Source organism: Balaenoptera acutorostrata, chromosome 2 (assembly GCF_949987535.1).
Source record: "Balaenoptera acutorostrata chromosome 2, mBalAcu1.1, whole genome shotgun sequence".
Taxonomy (NCBI): domain Eukaryota; kingdom Metazoa; phylum Chordata; class Mammalia; order Artiodactyla; family Balaenopteridae; genus Balaenoptera; species Balaenoptera acutorostrata.
Window position 1 is genome coordinate 102,080,405 of NC_080065.1, and position 23,383 is coordinate 102,103,787.

Genomic DNA, 23,383 nt, shown 5'->3' on the forward strand with positions numbered 1-23,383 from the left:
GCAATGTGCTAGATACTTTACTTTTACATACATTAATATAATTTCTCACTACCTCTGTACCACATTAATACTGATAACTGTTCTTAATGTAAATTTAGCCCTATATGTTAGGCATATTTCTGAATGATTTATATGAATTATCTCATTTACTTCTCAGAACTGTCCAGTGACTTATATATCATTAATGATATATATCACTATTATAGTGACTTATATACCTTTTACTAGAAGGAAATAGGCTCAGGGAGATTAAGTTTCCTAGTAACACACAATTAGTAAATGGTAAAGTAAAGAATTTAATAATTATTTAGTTTGTTCATATTCCTTAATGAAACAGATAACATATATTTGAGATACCAGATCAGTCACAATAACTATTAGAAATGATTTTTTTAGCATGACTTTCAAGACCTTCTACAATCTTTTTTTCAGAGAAAAATGCATAAATTTAAACATCAGTAGTATGACTGATAAGAATTGGCTGTTAAAAATCCCAAGATTTTATACTGCTGAACTGAATGAATAAGCATTTTCAGAACTCTAATGGAAAACTGATGAATTCATAAAAGTGCTAACAAAAGATCAAGATGAAAAAAAAAATTAATTACATGGACTGAGTGAACTGATGAGGATGATTATAATTTTTGTGACTTTCTGTTTGAATTTAAAAAATAAAAAATCCCACAAGGACTCAGAGGCAAAAAATATACAAATCAATTTTCAGTGCAAAGTAAAGGAGCTGTACAGTGGAGGATTACTGGACTGAATGTCAATATTATGGCATAGTACGAGTGTGTTTCATGTTTGGTAATTGCAGTCATTGTTGCTTTTGTTGTGGTCATGCATTTACAATGCTTGGTGTCAGTTTATTTATCTCTTGTAAAAATAAAATACAGTGTGTGTGTGTGTGTGTGTGTGTGTGTGAAAAAAAGAAAATCCCAAGTTTGTTTTTTTTTTTAAATACAGTTGACTTATTAAAGTATTGTGTTCATCTCAGGTGTACAACATAGTGATTCAATATTTTTATAATTACAAAATGATCACCATGATAAGTCTAGTTACCATCTGTCACCATACAAAGTTAAGTAATTCCAAGAATTTGATTCTTTATCATAAACGTTATCTACTAAAGGCTATTAAAACGTAACTGAGATAATTTCAAAAGGAAATAAAGTTTATAGAGGTCTGATTTAATTGCTTCTGTTGTTTTGTGTGAGGATATGTTCTGTCAGATGAAAGAACACCATGTAATTATCTGTTTTTAAGATTGAGAGTATTCAAGTGAAATTTCATACAAAGGTAAATTCATGTGAATTGACTATGATTCATTTCTTAGATATTTCTTCCATAAAGATTTTCACATTGGATTAAAAAATAAATTTGCCAAAGATTCCTGAAATAAATTTGCAATTTTTTCCCTCTTATAATGCAGATCTGACAGGAGCTCAAGATGGAAGTGTGAGAATGTTCGAATGGGGCCATTCTCAACAAATAACCTGTTTCCGATCTGGTGGCAATTCAAGAGTTACAAGAATGAGATTTAACTATCAAGGAAATAAGGTAGTATATAGAAATGTAAATAGGGAAAATGGTTTGATTTCGTTAAAGGTTTATGACTATTACTCACTTGGATTTCTGAAAAGAACAGCTCAATGAGCTAATGGTGAAGTATTAATCCATCTATATGAATTCTTTTTAAAGAAATTCCTCTCAAAACTTAAATTCGCTTGGTTCTTCCTGGAAAGACATTATATACATGTCCATTAAAATTCTCTTATATGATGCTTCAGGACCAAATGATTATAGGACCATCTTATATTACACATTTTTTATTAAATACATCTGCTTACTTTACCCTCTGGGACCTACTCAAAGTATGGTCAAGTACCAAGTAGTAAGTAACATCTGGAAGTTGATTAGAAATGCAGATTATTGACTCTAGTCCAGACCTATCAAATCACCATCTGCATTTTAGCCAGATACTCTTGTGATTTGTACACAACATTAAAGTTTTGAGAAGCACTGCTCTAGAACAGGGTATTGACAAACTACAGCCTAGCCACCTGTTTTGTAAATAAAGTTATATTGGAACACAGCTAACCCATTCATTATTTGTTTTCTATGATTATTTTCCCAGTACTGCAACAGAGTTCAGGAGAACAAAGACTATAGCTGGCAAGCCTAAAATATTTACTGTATGGGCCTTTTAATAAAAGTTTGCCAACCCGGCTCTAACCGGCTTCACTTCCCGTAATCCTCCTTTCCTCAAACTGCCTCTCTCTGCTTCTCTTATCTTACTAGCACTTTAAACAACTACTGAAGGGGAAATCAGCCTGCTCTTTGTCTTCAGGGCCATGCTTCACTAAAAACATTCACACAGGTCCTAGCTGATGGTTCATCTTGCCTTTCGTTTTCCCTCAACCTCCAAACCTTCCACCCTCCTTACGTGTTACTTGTGTCATGGTGTGCTGCAACCTTTTTGCCTACCACATTTATCAGATGGCTCTTATCATTTCACAGAAGTCAATGATAATTTTTCATGTAGTTATGAAACAAAATTGAGAGCATATAATTTCTTAATACCAATTAGCAACATTCTTTGCTCCTTAATGGGAAATTAAGGGGATTTAATCTAAAAGCCTTTAGAATTCTACTGTACTTTCAGCTGTATAACCTATCAATACCACTTATGTGCTCATATTTTTCCACTTTGGTTGTCAATGTTACATTGTTCCTAACTAATCTCTGTACTTTGACCCTATCTCTCTAATGCATTCTTCATGTTGTCAACAAAGTTATATAACAAATAGCATAGGGAATTCCCTGGCGGTTCAGTGGTTAGGACTCACGTGCTTTCACTGCCGAGTGCGTGGGTTTGATCCCTGGTCGGGGAACTAAGATTCCACAAGCTGTGTGGTGCAGCCGTAAAAGAAAAAAGAACAAATAGCATAATTATATAACTACACTATAGGTGAGATCATATTGTCCTTTTCAAGAACCTGCAGCCTCCTCATTGTATCCAAAAGCCCATATTCTTTAGTGTGGCATTCAAGTCCTTCGACACTCGGAGTTATTTTATAGATTTTACACTCACTACAACCTTCTATGTAGGCTATTTTAAGGCACAACAAACTTCCTTATTGTCTGCCCAAGTCTCTTTGACAGGCAGTCAGCTTACTGTTGATTCACCTCAGCCATGATGGTGCCCAAGAGCACAACACCTAAGCGTGCTATCTCCCTTAGTAGGGAAGCCTACTGGAGTAAATGGAACAGATAACTCATGCTACAGTATATCACAGTAATGCTGATCATTTTGTCAAAAGCCACTGGACATTGCAGAAAAACCAAGAGGCTAAAAGGGAGCATTTAGCAGAAAAAAATGACCAGTGAGGAATAATTCCTTGGATTTAGGAAGATCCTACATTGTAAAATAAGAACGGGATTCTATGAACCAAAGGCAGTAGAACAGTAAAGAATTTTTGGAAATTAAAAACATGATTCCTCAAAATTAGGAGAGTAGAGGAACTACTGATTACAAGGGCTGAATAGCAGAATGGAAGTATTTGAAAATCAAGTTTGTGACTGGTTAGTACAAATTTGGAATTTATCCCATGATGAAAATAACCCAAGAAATAAATTGAGACTAGACCCAGGAGAATTTATAAAAGACATTTAAAAGATATATCAGAAGAAGAAAAAAGGTGATGGAAGAGAAACATTATATTAAAAGGAATAATAAAATAAAAATTTCCCCAAAGCAAAACATGGAATTTTAGAAAAAGAAGCGCCTACCAAGTACTAGGCAGAAGTATTGAGAAACAGCACATGCCTAGACACAGCCTGATTATTTGATTTTTGTTTTTTTTAACTGAAGGATAAAGAGAGCTTCTAGGAAGGAGTAGGGGTAAAAATGATTGCTTACAACCTCTCCACCCCCATATCTAAAATTAATGGCATCGGCCTCCTCAAAAAGAGAGGTTACAAATAGACAGTAGAACAGTATTCACAGAATTCTGATGGATAAGGAATGGGGTCGATGTCTATCCAAACTGTCATTTAAATTTGGTGGCAAAATAAACACATTTTTAAGTATGCAGAGAATTAGCACATTCCATATACCCTTTCTGAAGAACGTACCTAAACCTACTCCAGAAAACATAGGATAAACCACAGAAAGGATAAACGTCGGAAAAATATCTGTAACAAAAATAGTAAACAATGGATTAATATTCCTACTATTAGTCCTGTCAGTCAATTTTGTAAGAAGACAATGAAAAAGAAGACAAAGAATGTGAACAATTTACCAAAAAACCAAAAAACAAACAAAACCCTATGCATGGCCAATAACCCTCACTAATAACTGAAGAAATGCACATGAAAATGAGACTTTATTTCTGTTAATCGACAAATATTATAATTTTGTAGTATGCAGTGTTGGCTAATGTGTAAGAAAAATGGGTGTGTAAATTGATGTTACCACTTAGGATTTAATTTTGGCTTCACCTACCAATTTTAAATGATGCCCTTTGACAGAGCTTTTTCTTTTCTAGATGTCTATCCTATATAAATACTCAGAGGTGTATATGCAAGAATGTTCAAAGCAGCACTTTTTATTATAGGAAAAATTGGAAATTCTATAGGGAAAAGCTTTAAAAAGTTACAATGCAACTATATAGTGTAATACTACACAGCACAAGAATGAGGTAGATTTATACATACCAATGTGAAAAAATGGCTATAATAAGTAAAAAATGTAATTGTAGAACTGTATATTATCATCATAATTTTAAAAAAACCTTGTATCCTTGTATGTATGAATGTTTGAATATTCATAGAAAAAATCTGAAAGGGAACACTATCAAATTGTTAATAGTTGTTATATCTGTAGATGGGAGAGGGCAGGAGTCTGAATTAGACATTTGTTTTATTTTAAGATCTGTATCATATACCCCCTTACTGGATTATTTTGTCATCTTTCCAGTCAAAATGCTCTGAGTTTCCATAGTGTAATTCCTTTACTGTGATAAACTTTGTTTCATTTTCTGCTGTTGTTTACATGTTTTCCTTGTTGTATATCTCTGGAAGTCCTTACTTTGTCTTTTTTAAGATGAACAGTTTTTTATCTTGTATATGCTAAAACTTTGTCACATGGCTTAATGTGTAAATCCAGTATCCTATTTTTGGAGTACTTACAGAGAATATACAGACTATGCTGTCGGTTAGTATAATAAATTGAGTGTCTGATGTTAGTTTCCTTTATAGCCACCCTGGAATTTTTTAAAAGTAATAGCTAAATGTTTTTCTGGACTAGATCCATGCATAGGTGAAGTGAAAAGTCAAGCAACTTATCAGTCAAATGTTTAAGAGTTAAAATATGAGATTCACAGTGAGGGTAAGGGTAAATATGTGCTTTTTTATTTGTATTAAATACTTTTAAATATTTTTTTTCTCTAAGTTTGGAATAGTTGATGCTGATGGATATTTAAGTTTGTATCAAACAAACTGGAAATGTTGTCCAGTTACTGGAAGTATGCCTAAGCCATACCTGGTAAGCCAAGAATTCCTACCTTTAAAATTTTTTGAATTTTTATTTTCAAGAAACCAAGAATATATACTTGCAAGAAATATCAAAGCCAAAATATAAAATCTGTCTAGTCCTGTGTATTCAATCACTTTACTCTAAGTTTCTGTCCCTGTATTATGTTGAAAATTACACTGTGAGGTATAAAAATCCTTAATCTCTGGTAACTTGGAAAATAAACCTGTATGAAAGTACCTGGTTCTGATGGCAAGGGGAGATCAGATTTGTGGTTACTCAGAGGCAGGGGTGGAGAGGGGAAATTGGATGGAGGCAGTCAGAAGGTACAAACTTCCAGCTAAAAGGTAAGTAAGTACTGGGTATGTAATGTACAACATGATTAACATAATCAACACGGCTACATGTTATATATGAAAGTTGTTAAGAGAGTAAATTCTAAGCATTTTCGGAACAAGGAAAAATATGTTTTCTTTTTCTTTCATTTTATATCTATGCGAGGTGATGGATGTTACTAAACTTATTGTAGTAATCATTTCATGATGTATGTAAGCCAGAACATTATGCTGTACTCCTTAAACTTATGCAGTGCTGCATGTCAATCATTTCTCAAAACTGAAAGGAAGAAAAAAAAAAGAAAACATAGAAAAGTAAAAAAACTCACCAGAAAATGTAAATAAATAATAAAGCTAATGGATTAGTCACTTGATAAAGACCAAAGTAGTAAAATTAATTAAAAATGAAATGATTAGTCAAGGGATAAATAAAATAAAAAGATGTAAAAAAAAAGAAAGAAAGAAAGAAAGAAACCTGTATAGAACCAACATGGTACCTCCGGAGACCCATGCAACCCATGGGTTACTCAAGCCCTTTTCTAGCCTCACTAAATGGCAGTGTCTGTGATACCTAAAAAGAATGATCAACAGACCAGTGCATCGGGTTATTTTTCTGCAGTTATTATCCCTTATGAACAAAGTAGAAAGGGTATCCTATAGCTGGTGATATTTTCTTGCCCATCTCTTTAAAAAAAAAAAAAAATGATACATCTCTATTCAGGACCACACAGGTTTAGTGAACCTTCCGCAGCTTCATAGAACACTGAATTTATATTTGATGGATTCTTTAGTGAAGCCCTTTATAGGACTAAGCAATATCTATCAAGAAAAAAATTAAGAATATGGGTTAAAATTCCAGTAATTCACCCAAGGTTAAATGCTAGAATAAAGTACTGGTCTAAGTGAAAGCAAGTAGGGAGTGTTGGTGAGGGTACCTTGAAAAAATATTTATTTTTCCTCCTATTTTCATTCAGGCAGCAGATTAAATGTACAGGTGGGCCTTGAACAACACAGGGGTTAGGGACACTGGACACCTCACCCCGCCCCCAAGTTGAAAATCTGCATATAACTTTGCAGTCAGCCCTCCATATCCATGGTCCTGCATCCACAGATTCAACTAACCTTGGATCGTGTAGTACTGTAGTATGTATTTATTGAAAAAAATCTGTGTATCAGTGGACCCATGCAGTTCAAACCTGTGTTGTTCAAGGGTCAACTGTACAAGTTTATGTTTCTTAGGGGACTGCCTTTTTTTTAAAACTTCTAAAAAGACAAATTGGATTAATAACGAACATTATTTGCTTTGGGGGATTAAAGTAGATTTTGTTTTAAAGACATATCATCTAGCCCAGCTGCAGTGGTGGTTGGGGGCAATGGGGAAGTGACTCAAAGGAAAACTTTTTCATATGATGATTTTGACATATTTTAAATTTTTATTTTTTATTGAAGAGAAACATCTGAACAGACATAACTTGGAAGCCTTTATAACTGACTAAACCTCTCATAGTAGTTTGTTATTGTTTGATGGAATATTGAGAAACATTGTAAATTTTCTAATTTGTTGACTATTAGTAATATTTTTTATTCACATATTTGAAAAAGTATTTGAAAGCTTAAATATTTCTGAAAATAAATAATTCAGTCTGAGATCATCTAAAATTCTAGTTTTTGTTTTCTAAGACAAAAATTTTCACAAGTATTCTAAGAAAAATGTTTGAAGTTAACCTTCTTTTGTTTCCCTTTGAACTTTTGGTTGAACAAAAGCAGAGGTCATAAAAGGTCATAACGTATGCATCTTATTTAAATGGTTCAGGGAAAGTTGTGTTTGTGTATGTGTGTGTGTGTGTGTGTGTGTGTGTGTGAAAGAGAAGAGGCAAAACAAATGTGCCAAAATGGTAAACATTGGTGAATCGGGGTAAAGGGTATAGGAGAGTTCTCTGTATTACTCTTGCAACTTTTCTAAAATGTGTGGGGGAAAGAACACAAGGATTTAAGTAAGCCGCAAATTACATGATCACTTTTTGATTAATACATCTACGTGCTTATAAAATTGTTTGTGACAGCAATAAACGTGTGTTGTTTATAACCATTCCAGACTTGGCAGTGTCATAACAAAACAGCCAATGATTTTGTCTTCGTTAGTTCCTCCTCTCTGATAGCTACAGCTGGTCTTTCAACTGACAATAGGTAAGAGATTATAACTGAAATTGAAGTCTGTGTATGTATAGCTAAGCTTTATTTTTAATTGCTTGATGTCCTTATATCTCAATAATGTTTTCATAATTACACCTTTAAATATTTTTATTTAAAGAGACTTGTTTCTTAGAGCTTTTTTAGTGTTTTAATTGTAAAGCTAAGGAAATTCTGGTGACATTAAAGACAAAATCCATTCCTTCTGGATTTTTAGTATTCTAATGTTAAGACTTTAGTGTAGGATAAAAGAATTTGATTGTTGGTAGAGTTTTTCCTCCATATTATTTGCTATGTATTAAGAAAGCTTGAGGCCAAAAAAAAAATAAAAAGAGTATTATTTATTGGCCATGCTATTTAGTTAAATCCTCACCACAGCTTTATTATATCGCATTATCAATGTTTCACAGTAAGAACACAAGAAGCTGAGAAAGACATGTTAGTTGTATAATAACTAGTAAGTGACAGCCCGTCCCCATCTCCCCAAATAGGTTAAATATGCAAAAAAAAAAGTCTCCTCCCTCCATGTCCAGGCACAGTTTTTACTTCCCTTCTACAGCTGAGTTCTGAGATTAAGGCCTTCCGAGGTTGCTGAGCTTTTGTGTTCGTCTTGAGGCCTCACTTTACACTCAAAGTGGGAATTCTAGGAATATGGAGTTTTCAGCCCATTTATCATAGAAATTCTTGTACGTATTTGTGCCTCCTTTGTAATTCACAGAATGGAGTAGAAGCTGTTACCTTTTGTAGTAGGAATAAGTTTTGTTTGTACTCAAGAAAATTCGGTGTGTCCTGCTATTTATGTATGCAAGTTGAACTGTTAGATTAGAAAATCAGTGAATACAAAGATCCCATATGCCGCAGAGCAACAAAGCCCATGTGCTACAACTACTGAAGTCTGCGCGCCTAGAGCCTGTGCTCTGCAACAAGAGAAGCCACCGCAGTGAGAAGCCAGCACGCCGCAACGAAGACACAACACAGCCAAAAATAAATAAATAAATTTATAAAAAAAAAAAAAAGAAAATCAGTGAATACAAAAAGTAGTTTCCGTATTCAGACTTCGTATAGTATTCCTTGTAATTACATGTTAATCTAAAGTTACTTAGTTTGGGAAGCTATTAGTTTTTTAAATTTTTGTCTAAAAATTAATCATACATAAATATATTGGTTACTTTATTTGATGCTTTATAAATTTAAGAACTTTCTGTGTGAGCAAGGTTCAAGTGAGCTATAATGAGACATACTGCTTTTTTTAATTGAAGTATACTTGATTTACAACATTATATCAGTTACAGGTATACAGCATGGTGATTCAGTATTTTTGCAGATTATACTTCATTATAGGTTATTACAAGATAATTGTTATAATTCCCTATGCTATACAGTATATCCTTGTTGCTTATCTATTTTATATATAGTAGTTTGTATCTATTAATTCCATATTCCTAATATGTCACTCACCTGTCTTCCCCTCCTTGGTAACCACAAGTTTTCTATATCTGTGAGTCTGTTTCTGTTTTGTATATACAGTCATTTGTATTTGTTTTTAGATTCCACATGTAAGTTATGTCATATAGTATTTGTCTTTTTCTGTCTTATTTATTTCACTTAGCATAATATTCTCTAGGTCCATCTACATTGCTGCAAATGGCAGTATTTCATTCTTTTTTATGTCTGAGTAATATTTTACTGTGTGTGTGTGTGTGTGTGTGTCACATCTTCTTAATCCAGTCATCTGTTGATGGGCACCTGGGTTGCTTCCATATCTTGGCTATTGTAAATAGTGCTGCTGTGAACATTTGGATGCATGTATCTTTTCAAATTAGTATTTTCATTTTTTTCCAGATATGTACCCAGGAGTAGAATTGCTGGATCATATGGTAGTTCTATTTTTAGTTTTTTGAGGAACCTCCATACTGTTTTCCACAGTGGTTGTACCAATTTACATTTCCACCAACAGTGTACAAAGGTTCCATTTTCTCTACACCGTCTCTAGCATTTATTGTTTGTAGATTTTTTGATGATGGCCATTCTGACTAGTGTGAGGTGATAACTCATTTTTGTTTTGATTTGCATTTCTCTAATAATGAGTGATGTTGAGAATCTTTTCATGTGCCTGTTGGGCATCTGTATGTCTTCCTTGGGAAATTGTCTATTCAGATCTTCTGCCCATTTTTTTATTGAGTTTTTTTTTATATTGAGTTGTATGAACTATATATATATTTTAGGTTTTAACCCCTTGTCAGTCACATCATTTGCAAATATTTTCTCCCATTCAGTAGGTTGTCTTTTCATTTTGTTGATGATTTCCTTTGCTGTGCAAAAGCTTTAATTAGGTCCCATTTGTTTATTTCTGCTTTTATTTCTTTTGCCTTAGGAGACTGATCTAAGAAAATACTGCTGCAATTTATGTCATAGAGTGTATTGCCTATGTTCTCTTCTAGGAGGTTTATGATTTTCCATTCTTACATTTGGGTCTTTAAACCATTTTGAGTTTATTTTTGTATATGGTGAACAGGAATGTTCTAATAATCTCATTATTTTATACGTGGCTGTCCAGTTTTTCCACCACCACTTGTTGAAGAGACTGTCTTTTCTCCATTGTATATTCTTGCCATCTTTGTCATAGATTAATTGACCATAAATGCTTGGGTTTATTCCTGGGGTCTCTGTTCTGTTCCATTGATCTATGTGTCTGTTCTTGTGGCAGTACCACACTGTTTTGATTACTGTAGCTATGTAGTATAGTCTGAAGTCAGGGAGTGTGATTCTTCCAGCTCTATTCTTCTTTCTCAACATTGCTTTGGCAATTCAGGGTCTTTTGTGATTCCATGTGAATTTTAGAATTATTTTGTTCTAGTTCTGTGAAAAATGCCATGGGTATTTTGATGGTGATCACATTAAATCTGTAGATTGCTTTGAGTAGTGTGGCCAATTTAACAATATTAATCTTCCAATCCGAGAGCACAAGGTATCTTTCCATTTCTTTGTATTATCTTCGGTTTCCTTCATCAGTGTTTTATATTTCAGAGTATAGGTCTTTCACCTCGTTGGTTAAGTTTATCCCTAGGTATTTATTCTTGTTGATGTGACCTTAAACAGGTTGTGTTTTACTTTCTTTTTCTCATATTTCATTATTAGTGTATAAAAATACAGATTTTTAAAAAATTAATCTTGTATCCTGCAACCTTGCTGAATTCATTTATTCTAAATTTGGGGGGGTGAAGACTTCAGGGTTTTCTATCTAAAGTATCATGTCATCTGCAAATAGTGACAGTTTTACTTCTTCCCTTCCAATTTTTTTTTTTTAATTAAAAAAAAATATTTATTTATTTACTTTGGCTTCACCGGGTTTTAGTTGCGGCATGTGGACTTCTTAGTTGTGTCATGCAGACTTCTTAGTTGTGACATGCGGGATCTTTAGTTGCGGCACGTGGACTTATTAGTTGCGGCATGCAGACACTTAGTTGCGGCATGTGGACTCTTAGTTGCGGCATGCAGACTCTTAGTTGTGGCATGCATGCGATGTCTAGTTCCCTGAGCAGAGATCAAACCCAGGCCCCCTGCATTGGGAACATGGAGTCTTACCCACTGGACCAACAGGGAAGTCCCCTTCTCTTCCAATTTAGATACCTTTTATTTCTTTTTCTTGTCTGTTTGCTGTGGCTAGGACTTCCAGTACCATGTTAAATAAAGTGGAGAGAGTGGACATCCTTGTCTTGTTTCTGAATTTAGTGGGCAGGCTTTCAGCTTTTCACTGTTGAATATGATGTTGGCTGTGGATTTAAATGGCCTTTATTATGTTGAGGAATGTTCTCTCTATACACACTTTGATGAAAGTTTTTATCATGAATGGACATCTCAGTAGACAGTTTTTCTGCATCTTTTGAGATGATCATGTGATTTTTATCTTTCCTTTTGTTAATGTAATGTATTACATTTATTGATTTGCAAATGTTGAACTATCCTTGTCACCCTGGAAAAAATCCAACTTGATCATGGTGTATGATGCTTTTTATGTATTGTTGGATTTGGTTTGCTGATGTATTTTGTTGAGGATTTTTGTATCTGTAGTTATCAAAGATACTGGCCTGTAATATTCTTTTTTTGTAGTGTCTTTGGTTTTGGTATCAGGGTAATGGTGGCCTTGTAGAATGAATTTAGGAGTGTTCCCTCCTCTTCAGTTTTTTGGAATGGTTTAAGAAGGATAAGTGTTTGTTCTTCATATGTTTGGTAGAATTCCCCTGTCTGGTCCTGGACTTTTGTTTCCCGGCAGTTGGGTTTTGTTTTGTTTTTTTTCCCTTACAGATTCATTTTCGCTTCTAGTGATCAGTCTGTTCAAATTGGCAGGCTGTATGTTTCTAGAAACTTGTCCATTTCTTCTAGGTTGTCCAATTTGTTGGCATATAACTGTTAATAGTATTATAATTCTTTGTATCTCTTTGGTGTCGGTTATTTCTCCTCTTTCATTGCTTATTTTGTTTATTTGGGTCTTCTCTCTTCTTCTTGATGTGCTGGATAAAGGTTTGTCAGTTTTGTTTTCTTTTCAAAAAATCAGCTCTTGCTTTCATTGATTGTTTTTGTTGTTTTTTTTAAATCTCTGTTTTGTTTATTTCCTCTCTGATCTTAATTATTTTCTTCCTTCTGCTGACTTTTGGCTTTGTTTGTTCTTTTTCTAATTCTTTTAGGTGGTAAGTGGTAGGTTGTGTTGTTTATTTGAGAAGGCCTGTATTGCTATGAACTTCTCTCTTAGAATTGCTTTTTTTGCTGCATCCCATAGATTTGGGGATGTTGTTTTTCCATTTACATTTGTCTCAAGGTCCTTTTTGATTTCCTCTTGATTTTCTCATTGACCCATTGGTTTTTTAGTAGCATGTTGTTTAGTCTCCATGTGTTTGGGTTTTTTCTTTCCATTTTTCCTTCTGGAGTTAATTTTTAGCTTCTTACTATTGTGGTCAGAAAAACATGCTTGATACAATTTCTATCCTCTTAAATTTGTTGAGGCTTGTTTTGTGACCTAGTATGTAATATATTCTGGAGAACATTCCATGTGTGCTTGAAAAGAATGTGCATTCTGCTGTTTTGGGGTGTAATATTCTGTACATATCATTTAAGTTCAGCTAGTCTATTGTGTCACTTAACACCACTATTACCTTACTTTCTCTCTGGATGATCTGTTCATTGATGTTTAGGGGGGTGTTAAAATCCCCTACTATTACTGTATTATTGTCTATTTCTCTCTTTATGTCTATTAGTATTTGCTTTATATATTTAGGTGCTCCTGTATTGGGTGCGTATATGTTAACAAGTGTAATATGCTTTCTGTATTGATACCTTTATCATTATATAATGTGAGACATACTTATTTTTATTCTGTTTTTAACTTCTTATGTCATTCAATAAGTAATCTTTTTTTTTTTTTTTTCCAGAAACATATGTTTGTGGGACACTCTTGTAGCACCTGCCAATAGTTTAGTCCATGGTAAGTTTTGAAAGCATTTTATGAATCACAAATTCATAAAGTAAAAGTGATTTTTTTTTTTAAATGGGAATTATTTATTTATTTATGGCTGTGTTGGGTCTTCGTTTCTGTGTGAGGGCTTTCTCTAGTTGCGGCAAGTGGGGGCCACTCTTCATCGCGGTGTGTGGGCCTCTCACTATCGCGGCCTCTCTTGTTCCGGAGCACAGGCTCCAGATGCGCAGGCTCAGTAATTGTGGCTCACGGGCCTAGTTGCTCCGCGGCATGTGGGATCTTCCCAGACCAGGGCTCGAACCCGTGTCCCCTGCATTGGCAGGCAGATTCTCAACCACTGCGCCACCAGGGAAGCCCTATTTAGATTCTTACAAGAATAATAACAACATTGTATTGAGTACTTAGTATATGCCAGGTACTGTACATGCTTTAAATATATTAATTAGTTTCATCCTCACACATACCTATTAGGCAGGTGGTATTATCTCCTCTTTTACAAGTGATGAAACTGAGACTTAGGTTAAACAATTCACCTATGGTATACATTTAAATCCAGACAAAATCCAGCATCTTGGGAATACACCTATAATGACTTTAATTTAAGGAAATTAATAAGGATTTACTACTTCTGTCAACTATGTCATTTCTGGGTTAGTTTCAGTTGATGGATTTTCTGGTCCTTATGGGTGCTTTCTGCTTCTTTGCATGCCTGGTAATTTTTTATTAGATGCCAAGCATTGTGAATTTTTCCTTGTTAGGTGCTGATTATTTTTGTATTGTGTAAATATTTTTGAGCTCTGCTCTGGGACTAAGTTACTTGGAAACAGTTAGATTTGGTGGGGGGGGGGGTGGCTGTGTTAAAAGCCGTATTTGGTACAGGGCTAATTTTGCCCCCATATTGAGGCAGTACCTTTCTCAGTACTCTATACAATGCCTTGTGAATTATGAGGGTTTTTTCCCAGTATGGCTGGTGGAAATAGGAACCCAGATCAACTTGGGTTCCCCTTTCTTATGCCACGGCCAGAAAATACTCTATAGGCAATAAGCTGGGGCAGTTATGTGGGTCACCCAGTTTGCTTCCCATTTTGCAAAGATCATTCTTCATTGCTTAGTGACCAGTGTCTCAAACCATTGTTCCCTGTATATTATTTGAATATTTTAATTGTTTTAGGCAGGATGGCAAATCTAATCTGTCATTCTACCTTGGCCAAAAGCCAGAAGTCTGTTTCTTATACTATTAAACAGTTTTTACTTTTTTTTCCAGCTTTTACTTGTCATGATAGCGGAGCCACTGTTTTAGCATATGCTCCAAAACATCAGCTACTAATATCAGGTGGCAGAAAAGGCTATACATGTGCTTTTGACCTTTGGCAACGACAGCAGAGGCAGCTTTTCCAGAGCCATGATTCTCCTGTTAAAGCCATTGCTATTGATCCAACTGAAGAGTACTTTGTTACAGGATCTGCTGAAGGCAACATAAAGGTAAATACAGTAATGCCACAATATCTATTACATTATGAAAAGAAATCTTTAGAAACCTTAGATCTTTAATCATATTGATGATACCAGTCTCTTTAAATAATAGAAATATTAATTCCTTTGTAGTCAACAAGGTTAATTGCTATTTAATAAATCTTTTAATGAATGAAATAAAATAATATTTAACTTGAAAAATGCCTGTTTTTCAGTTGTTTTCAAATATGCTTAACTAATGCATGCGAAAGAACTGGATTTTCCATGGATGTGAACATATTTCAGACGTTAGAATTAGTCTTGACCCCATGTTCAGAGTTACTGAATTCAGTTTCAGGGGCTGTGAGATATACTGACATTTTCCCTTATCCCAAATTTCTCCCCATTTTGTCATTCATAGTATCAGCATCCAACAACTCAGTGCCTGATTCAAGAATTCTGATGTACCTGGATAAGCTCTGCCTGTAACAGTCCTTCTCAAACTCCACTGTGTTTCAAACTTAGAAGTTTGAATGTTAAGCAGCTTGTTAAAAATGTTAAGCACCTTGTTAAAAATGCATCCCACTCCAGAAATACTGTTGCTAGGTCCTATCCCAGAAATACCCATTTGGTAAGTCCAAGGCTCAGGAATGTGCATTTTTGGAACACAGAAATAGTGGTTTTGATGGAAGGTTCTCTGGCTACACTCAGAAGGATCTGCAGGGATAAGACTAGTCCCTAAGTTACTCTAATGGTCAGCAACCCACTGGAGGAGTCTAGTTTCTTAGAATCCATTAATTTAAGTGCTAGTGAGTACTTAGTACAAGTAAGTTGGACTGCTTTGTTAGAACTTCCATATTGTTTTCATAATTCTCAGCCAGAAAAAATTAACTAGAATTGAAGAATTTCAAACAGGTTTTTCTTAAATATATACACCAGCTGCCATACAGAATTCTTTTTTTTTTTTCCAGTTTGAAGGTAGTTTCTTATTTGAACTGCCCTCAGTTTAGAATAAGTCATATGATGTTTTAGATTAGTTCTTTAGATTAGTTTGTACTTTCATTCTGAGGTTTATTATTTAATTAAGTTATAAGATTTCATAGTATACCAGGTAGTATTCAGGACTTACAATTTAACAATCATGTCTAGAGTAATATGAATTAATGAATTTCTTAGGGAAAACAAAGAAATATTTTTAAAAATGTGATGTGAAAACATCAGAAAGTTGTAATAATTTATCTTGCAGCTGGAATATAGTTTTGACTGGTCTGAAGGCCTCTAGGTGTTTGGTACTTTTCTCTTTCCAGTGGTTCTGATCCCTTGGTGGGTACTGTATACTATGGAGAAAGAATTACCCCACTCTACAACTACACAACAGAAACTTTGCTGAGAGATAGGAAATCTTGATTGTAGTTCCTATAACATTACAAGTTTCTGTTGCATTGTACACCTAACCTCCTTGTACCTAAGTTTTCTCGTCTCCAACGAAGGGTTTAAAATACCTCCTCTCTTACTGGATTGATTTTTGAAGAATGTGATAATATCAAAGAGCTTTGGAAAATTGCAACACCATATACAGAATCAAAATGTTATGACTGTAAGCCTACACAGATTTTTCTCCATTTTTGTTTTAGAAATTCCTTATTTGTACGGGAAGACAGACGTAAGTCTTTCGTTTGGATTTTTAAGGTAATCGTCAACCCCAATTTTTATTTTGTTGTTATACATTTCAGATTTGGAGTCTCTCTACCTTTAGTCTTCTCCACACTTTTATCAATGAACATGCTCGGCAATCCATTTTCAGAAATATTGGAACCGGAGTGATGCAAATTGAGACAGGGCCTGCAAATCACATTTTTTCATGTGGAGCTGATGGAACAATGAAAATGAGAATACTGCCGGACCAGTTTAGCCCATTAAATGAAGTGCTGAAAAATGATGTGAAATTTATGCTGTAACATTTTAACAGTAAGATGTATAATTTATTACCTATTCCATGAAGTGGCCAACACATATGATGTACAGTGATCACTCTCTATGCCACAAATAAGCTAATGCTTTCTTGTTTTCATATTTATTTTATAGAGCTTTGCCCTTGATGCACTGATGCCTTAAAAATTAATAAGGTCATTCAAAATTAGACTACATTGTCTAAAGTAGAATGTATAAGTAATGCTGTAATAATACATATTTATAGTATGGTGAGTATATCATAGTGTTAAAGGAGTTTTGTTTTCTTGTTGTTGATAAATTCTTCTGCAGATATCTCTGCATGAATTTGTTTTACAGTAAAAATACCCTTTATGTAAAGGCAGTTGCACATCAGTCATCACTTAATTCACCACGGTCTCACTGCATTTTTCAAACTTACACATCACACACTCCTCTCTTAATTAATGATAGATTGAAATTTGGGTAAGAATCAAAAAATAATGAACATCTCCATTAGCACTGTCTTTCGGACTTTAGTGACAGGTGAGCCAAATGCCTTGTTATGTAAAGTTTTCATCAGTTTCCCCTCTGGAGCCCAAGTTGTGTGTGTGTGGTCGTGTATATATATGTAATGTATCTTACACATCTTATTTGAACTTTGTGTGTGTGTGTGTGTATATATATATATGTATATATATGTGTGTGTGTGTGTATATATATATATATATATATATATATATATATATATACATGAAAACTATAAGTCTTTTCATTTGTTTTTGTGCCATAACAACTACTGCCACCAGAATAACAACTTTTTCTGCAACTGTTTTTTTCACCTTTTTTTTTTTTAATTTTTGAATTCCCATCCTAATTTTCAAATAAATTTCAGGAAAACTTCCAAATTATTATTTTAAAGATTACATTGAGTCAGATAAGACTTAGCAGGCAATAATGATTCTGTGTTGGCATATATGAGATACTTAAGCTTATAAATTTGTCAAAGGATTTTTAGGTACCATACATTTTACTTAAATTTTATTTTATTTCTTATTTTTTAGGTGCTTTTAGTCTCAAAGTTCTGAAAACCTTATAGCAGTGTTTTTAGAAACAAATGTGAAAACAGTCAAATTAAATAGATAGTATTTACAAATGTAAAATACCTGCCAGATCTACCATTAAAAGATAATAAACTAAGCCTTATATTTTATTATTTTTTGCCAAAATATATTATTTTATTATAAAATATGACCAAAATATTAAAAATGCACAATGCTTTTAACTTAAATGTGCTAACCCTATTTCTGTCTGTTTTGTGCTATACCTTTTCTGATTCAGAATTATAGAAAACTTGATAATACTTGATTTTAACCAAGAAGACTGGAGGCAGATGGGACTAAGTGTTTAAGGGACAATTATATACTATTTAGCTTAAATATATTTTGTTAATAGGAATATTAATAGAACATTTTTATGTAACAAAATATGGGAAGCTATTATCGTGGAAACTAAAGAGTCAAATGAAGCAAAGAAATGAAGGGCTGGTAAAATGAATTTTGTAATATCCTCAGGATACTTTTAAAAGTATATTGTTAAAAGATTTTGTAAATTGTATTCATAATTTTAAATGTGTTGAGCAAGTTGCAGTGAAGACACTGTTATTATGTAGAGAGTTTATGTGCACATAATAACCTGTACCTATAAATTGTGCAATAACGATATGTGACTATTTTGCCATGGAGAAATCTGTGACAACATTGCAAACAATACTATTGTTTGATGTAGTTAATATTAAGTTATTCCTCAGTAATTTCTTCATGAATCAAGATTCAAAAGGCTTTAAACACTTTCAGTGAGATAGAAAATGTATTATTATGCTTACTAGGAGAAAGACATTGTGGATGAAGAATTAAGCATTTTAATTGAGGGTTTATATGAATAATAAATTATGTAAGCCCATATGTATTTACATCCAGAGTCATAATATTTTAAATAAACAATCATGCAGTAACTATTTTTAGCATGCTATTGTTTTAAGTAGTATTTATGCCACTTTAGTTGACTTGAGTGTATGTGACATTTTAAACTGGAGAACTTCTGTATTTGTATTTGGTTAATGTAGGAAGAATTGCATAATTTTCCCAGATACCCTGTTCTTCCTTTTCTGTAGTCTTTAACTTAATGAATAAGCATTATTCAAAAAAGGTGAGAATAAAAGTAGTTGGAATGTATGTTTAAGTATAAAATGATATACATATATGTAAAATTTCATCCACACTAATGAAGTGGATACATCAATGAAGTGGATACACATTTTTTAAATTGTGTGCTTTCTGAGAATGAGGCTTTGTAATGATGGAAGAATTCACAACATTGTGAGTCTCATTTTCTAAAATGTAGGATTTTTCTTATGTAGAATCATGGGACAGTCAATTCCATCCTCCTTTCTTGCTCTCTCTGTCTTGCCCCAATTCATTTCTTCTCTTTAAAAAATTTTTAAAAAACCGTTGTGGAATTTCTCATAATAGTCTCAGCAACTGGAACAAAATACAGAAATATACCTACTTAAAGAAAATCCTTGTATAACCTTAGAGTGGTGATGATCTTTTCATAACAGTGTTGGAAACCCAGAGAGACATATTTACTAAACAAAGAGTTTAAATGTCATATTGCAAGAGACCACAGTCAAAAGAACAGGTAGACGAGAAGAAATATGTGTATAGGAATAGGAAAAATGTTAACGTCCCTAATACAAAGAGAATTTTAAAATGGTAAGTAATGGAGAAATCACACAATTCACAGAACAGGACATGGAAAAGTCAGCAAGCACAAAGTATGTTCATCCTCACTAATAGTTAAAGGAATGCTTTAAGAAAAAAAAATGTGTTACCACTGTTCATCCATCAAATTAATATAAAGTCAAAACACAGTGACATCAGTTTGGTGAAGATGCAAGGAAGTGGGTGGGCACAGTGAAACATTGCTGGCAGAACTAAACTGCTACAAAGTTACCTAGATACATATTAAAATTGAAAAGCATACTTTCACTGAGCAATCTTGAGAGATTATCCTTTAAGATAAAAACACCTATGCATAAAAATATATGTATACAGGTGTTTATTGAGACATCTGGTGGAGCAGGAAAACTGGAAATCTAAATGTTAATTAGTGGGTAAATTGTGGCATAAATTTTGGTACATCCATACAATGGAATATTCTCTCAATAGTAAAAGAATGTTAGATTTGTATCTGTTCATCTGAAAAGAGGTTGGTGAGATAAATTTTCGAAGTAAAAGGTGTTATATCCCATATTGTTTCAGGTTTTTTCAATGTATAGTTTTAGTACATATGTAGGAACATAGAAATATGTATGGAAGAATACATACAAAGCAAAACTTTAACATGGGAGAAGGGAAGAAGGAGGTAATACTTTTCTAAACTCCTTTAAACCCCACTTGGTAACATGATACCAGAAATGGTTGTGTATGTGTTGGTGAAGAAAAGCCGTATTTTCATACTAAAATGGACTTAACGACTTTGGCAACTGCTCTGTTGAGTGAAGTGGTCTTGTGTCAGGAATATTCCTCTTTGAATTGTTGAGATATTTTTGATGCTTGATATTACTTAAGTAGAAAGGTTAAGATGTTACCCTTCAGGGTACTTGGAAAAAGTTGAACATAGATTAGTTAAATGTACCTGTCAGCCTTAGAAATGTGTATGGCTTTTGCTAGTTATTTTCAAAGCTAAATCTGTTTTGAGTTTTTTATGACTTTTCTTCTCCTTCTGCTTACGTGGTTGTCTCCTGTATGTCTGTGGCCTGTAAGGGAGCTAACACAGAGTTGCAGTGTGACATTATTTCACAAGTCTCCTTGGAACAAGAAAAATGTCTTAATGTTCTCCCACTGCAAATACAGATAGGTGATAGAAACAATTTGGTGGTACAACCCATTTCTTTCCACAGTGAAAATGCCTTACTCCTGTATGCCCTTTGTAACAGAATCTAAGCAGTGCAGTGTATCAGCCCAGGATATGTGTTTTAAAAGTTTTTAAATCTATTCCTCCCACATGCAAAACACTCACTCCCCCAAAAAACTCCAGTGTTTTCATCCTATTACTGCATCAGGGTTAGGCTTTTGAACCCCAGGGTCCTGATGTCTAAATCAGGTTCAGGTGTATATGTGGCTCCTTAAATGAGGTTCCTTAAGTACAGTACTCAGTTTAAAGACCCATGAACTAATGAGGCAAGTTAACGTGCCTCCCACATGTGAAACGTAACGGTGAGACAGAGAGGGGATAGCTATCTCCCGTTCTAAAAGAGGAAAAGTAAGTCACATGGTAGGTCCTGGTGCAGAGGGATTCTGGAGTTTAGCTGGGTACATGTCATCAGTTCCTTGAGTACTCCTGTTCCCTGCAAGTAATTCTCTACAGCTCTTGGCTCCACCTTCTGGGCTGCTTTTTTCTACCCTTAAGTTATTCTTTTTCCATAAAAATGGCCCAGCATTTTTAACGGTAGTTTTCTCAACCTGTTTTCCTGGATAGAGAAGTTTGAGCGTTCAAAGACCTCTTTACATTTGTACTGTCCTGTCCCCTATGGTTCAATCTAGTAAAATTGCTTTTTAAAACGTTGTGGGTTTCTAAAAAAAAAAAAGTTGTGGGTTTCTTGTATATTAAATTATAAGCCACTCATTAGACAAAAGCCACACCCGTATTTTATTTCTCTACCTTGGGCCCCCTGTGAGTTGGTATGGTGCTGTGGTATACCACCTTAAGACTCTTAGAAATCTTAGTGTCTCACAAAAACGGTATACATGGTGCACCCAAAAATCTTTCTGAGATCTTAACAAAAGGACTTCACAGCCATAACCTTGGCTGTGTCTTTATTCTGAGACCATTTGCAATCCACCACAATATTGAATAAATTTTAAAAAATCCACGTGGCCATTTTTATGTAGAGGGAGACAGATGAACAGACCCATGTACACACACACAGAGGGGAAGCACAGGTACGTGGAAATAACTAGCACACCAACTCTTTACTCTGAAGGTTGATAATGAGAGGGAAAGAAGTGAGGCTATTGAAAGAGGACAGTGTGGAAGTCAGAACCCACTAGGGGAGGGTGCTGTGCTTCGAGTATTCCAGGACTAAGGTGGGAGACTTTTTTGTTTAAAATCAAGTAATGCCTTGCCAACGTGGGCTAGCATTTCATGGGTGTAAGTATAGAAGAGAACTCTATTGATAGAGCCAGGAATTTAGACCCATATGTGTAGAAAAAGCCTTTCAGAGTAGAATTATGCAGCTAAGGACAAAACAAAAATAGACTTTGTAGTATTGGGGATAGGCTCAAGTAAGATTTGAGATGGTCAAAAAGGAGAAAACGGTTCAGGTGAGGAAAAACACACATAGATGAAGAATCCAGTGGTGCACTCACAGAAAAATAAGGGTTCTGGGTAGGGGCATCACTATATTTTCTATAGAGGAATGGCTTAAGGGGTGAAAACCTAGAAATATGCAGAGAACTTGGTTTCATGTAGAGGGTGGCTGATAGAACTGGCTAAGACTGTGGATGAAGTTACCTTTAATGCAGGCAACAGTTCTAGCAAACTTTCTTAGGAAGAGGTGTATTTTAGTAACTTATCATAGGTAAGTAATTCTGAATAAAAAAGTGAAAAATGCTCTGTGATGAAGGTATAATCACTAGTGGTGTATAATAGTTAGGAGTAGGGGTTGAGGTATATGGAAGTAATAGGAAAAGATTACTGACCCCCAAATCTTGATTTTTTTTTAAAATATTTATTTATTTGGTTGTGCTGGGTCTTAGTTGCAGCAGGCAGACTCCTTAGTTGAGGCATGTGAACTCCCAGTTGCGGCGCGCATGTGGGCTCTAGTTCCCTGACCAGGGATCGAACCCGGGTCCCCTGCACTGGGAGCGCACGGAGTCTAATCCACTGCACCACCAGGGAATTCCCCCAAATCTTGATTTTTGTTCTATCCCCGAGTTTCTAGTTTGCATGACATTGAACAATTCTCCTACCCTACCCAGTATGCAACTTGACTTCTGTTAGGAAAAATGTACTCTTTACCATACCCATATTGTTACTCTAAGAACAAGATTACATGTTATGATAAAGCTCTGAAAAGAAATGGGACTGGGAAGAGAGTTGAAGCAGTAGACAGTCAGATAGTGACCTTAGAGGATGGTGAAGTTATAGCCATGTTTTGAATCAGTCATGTTCATTGATATAGTCCCATGAAAATGTAGTTAAAGCACAAAGGCCAAGTAGATATTTCTGTGGGCTGTGTTTAAGGTGCACATCCTTGCTTCAGTGATTTTAGCGCCAGAAAATGTTAGACCGTATCTTTCTTCTCTCTCCATGATGCCTGGAGTGCCCTTCTGCCTGGCAAGCTTGAGTTCATCCTTTTCGACTTGGTTGGATGGAACCTCCGTTGTGAAATCCTCTTCATTCCCC

At 34.5% G+C, this 23,383-nt stretch overlaps 1 protein-coding gene across 4 annotated transcripts in view; it reads left to right on the forward strand.

Annotated features, from left to right (window-relative positions):
* The window catches only part of DMXL1 (Dmx like 1), a 133,643-nt gene extending 114,714 nt beyond the window's left edge, over window positions 1-18,929 (forward strand). For all 4 annotated transcript variants that reach the window (XM_007180964.2, XM_007180965.2, XM_007180966.2 and 1 more), the window contains 6 exons: window positions 1,433-1,560; window positions 5,456-5,548; window positions 7,967-8,058; window positions 13,488-13,540; window positions 14,796-15,013; window positions 16,717-18,929. In XM_007180964.2, the coding sequence (XP_007181026.2) occupies window positions 1,433-1,560; window positions 5,456-5,548; window positions 7,967-8,058; window positions 13,488-13,540; window positions 14,796-15,013; window positions 16,717-16,941 (809 nt within the window). In that variant the 3' untranslated portion in view covers window positions 16,942-18,929. The remainder of the gene's footprint in view (window positions 1-1,432; window positions 1,561-5,455; window positions 5,549-7,966; window positions 8,059-13,487; window positions 13,541-14,795; window positions 15,014-16,716) is intronic.
* Window positions 18,930-23,383: the final 4,454 nt, after the last annotated feature.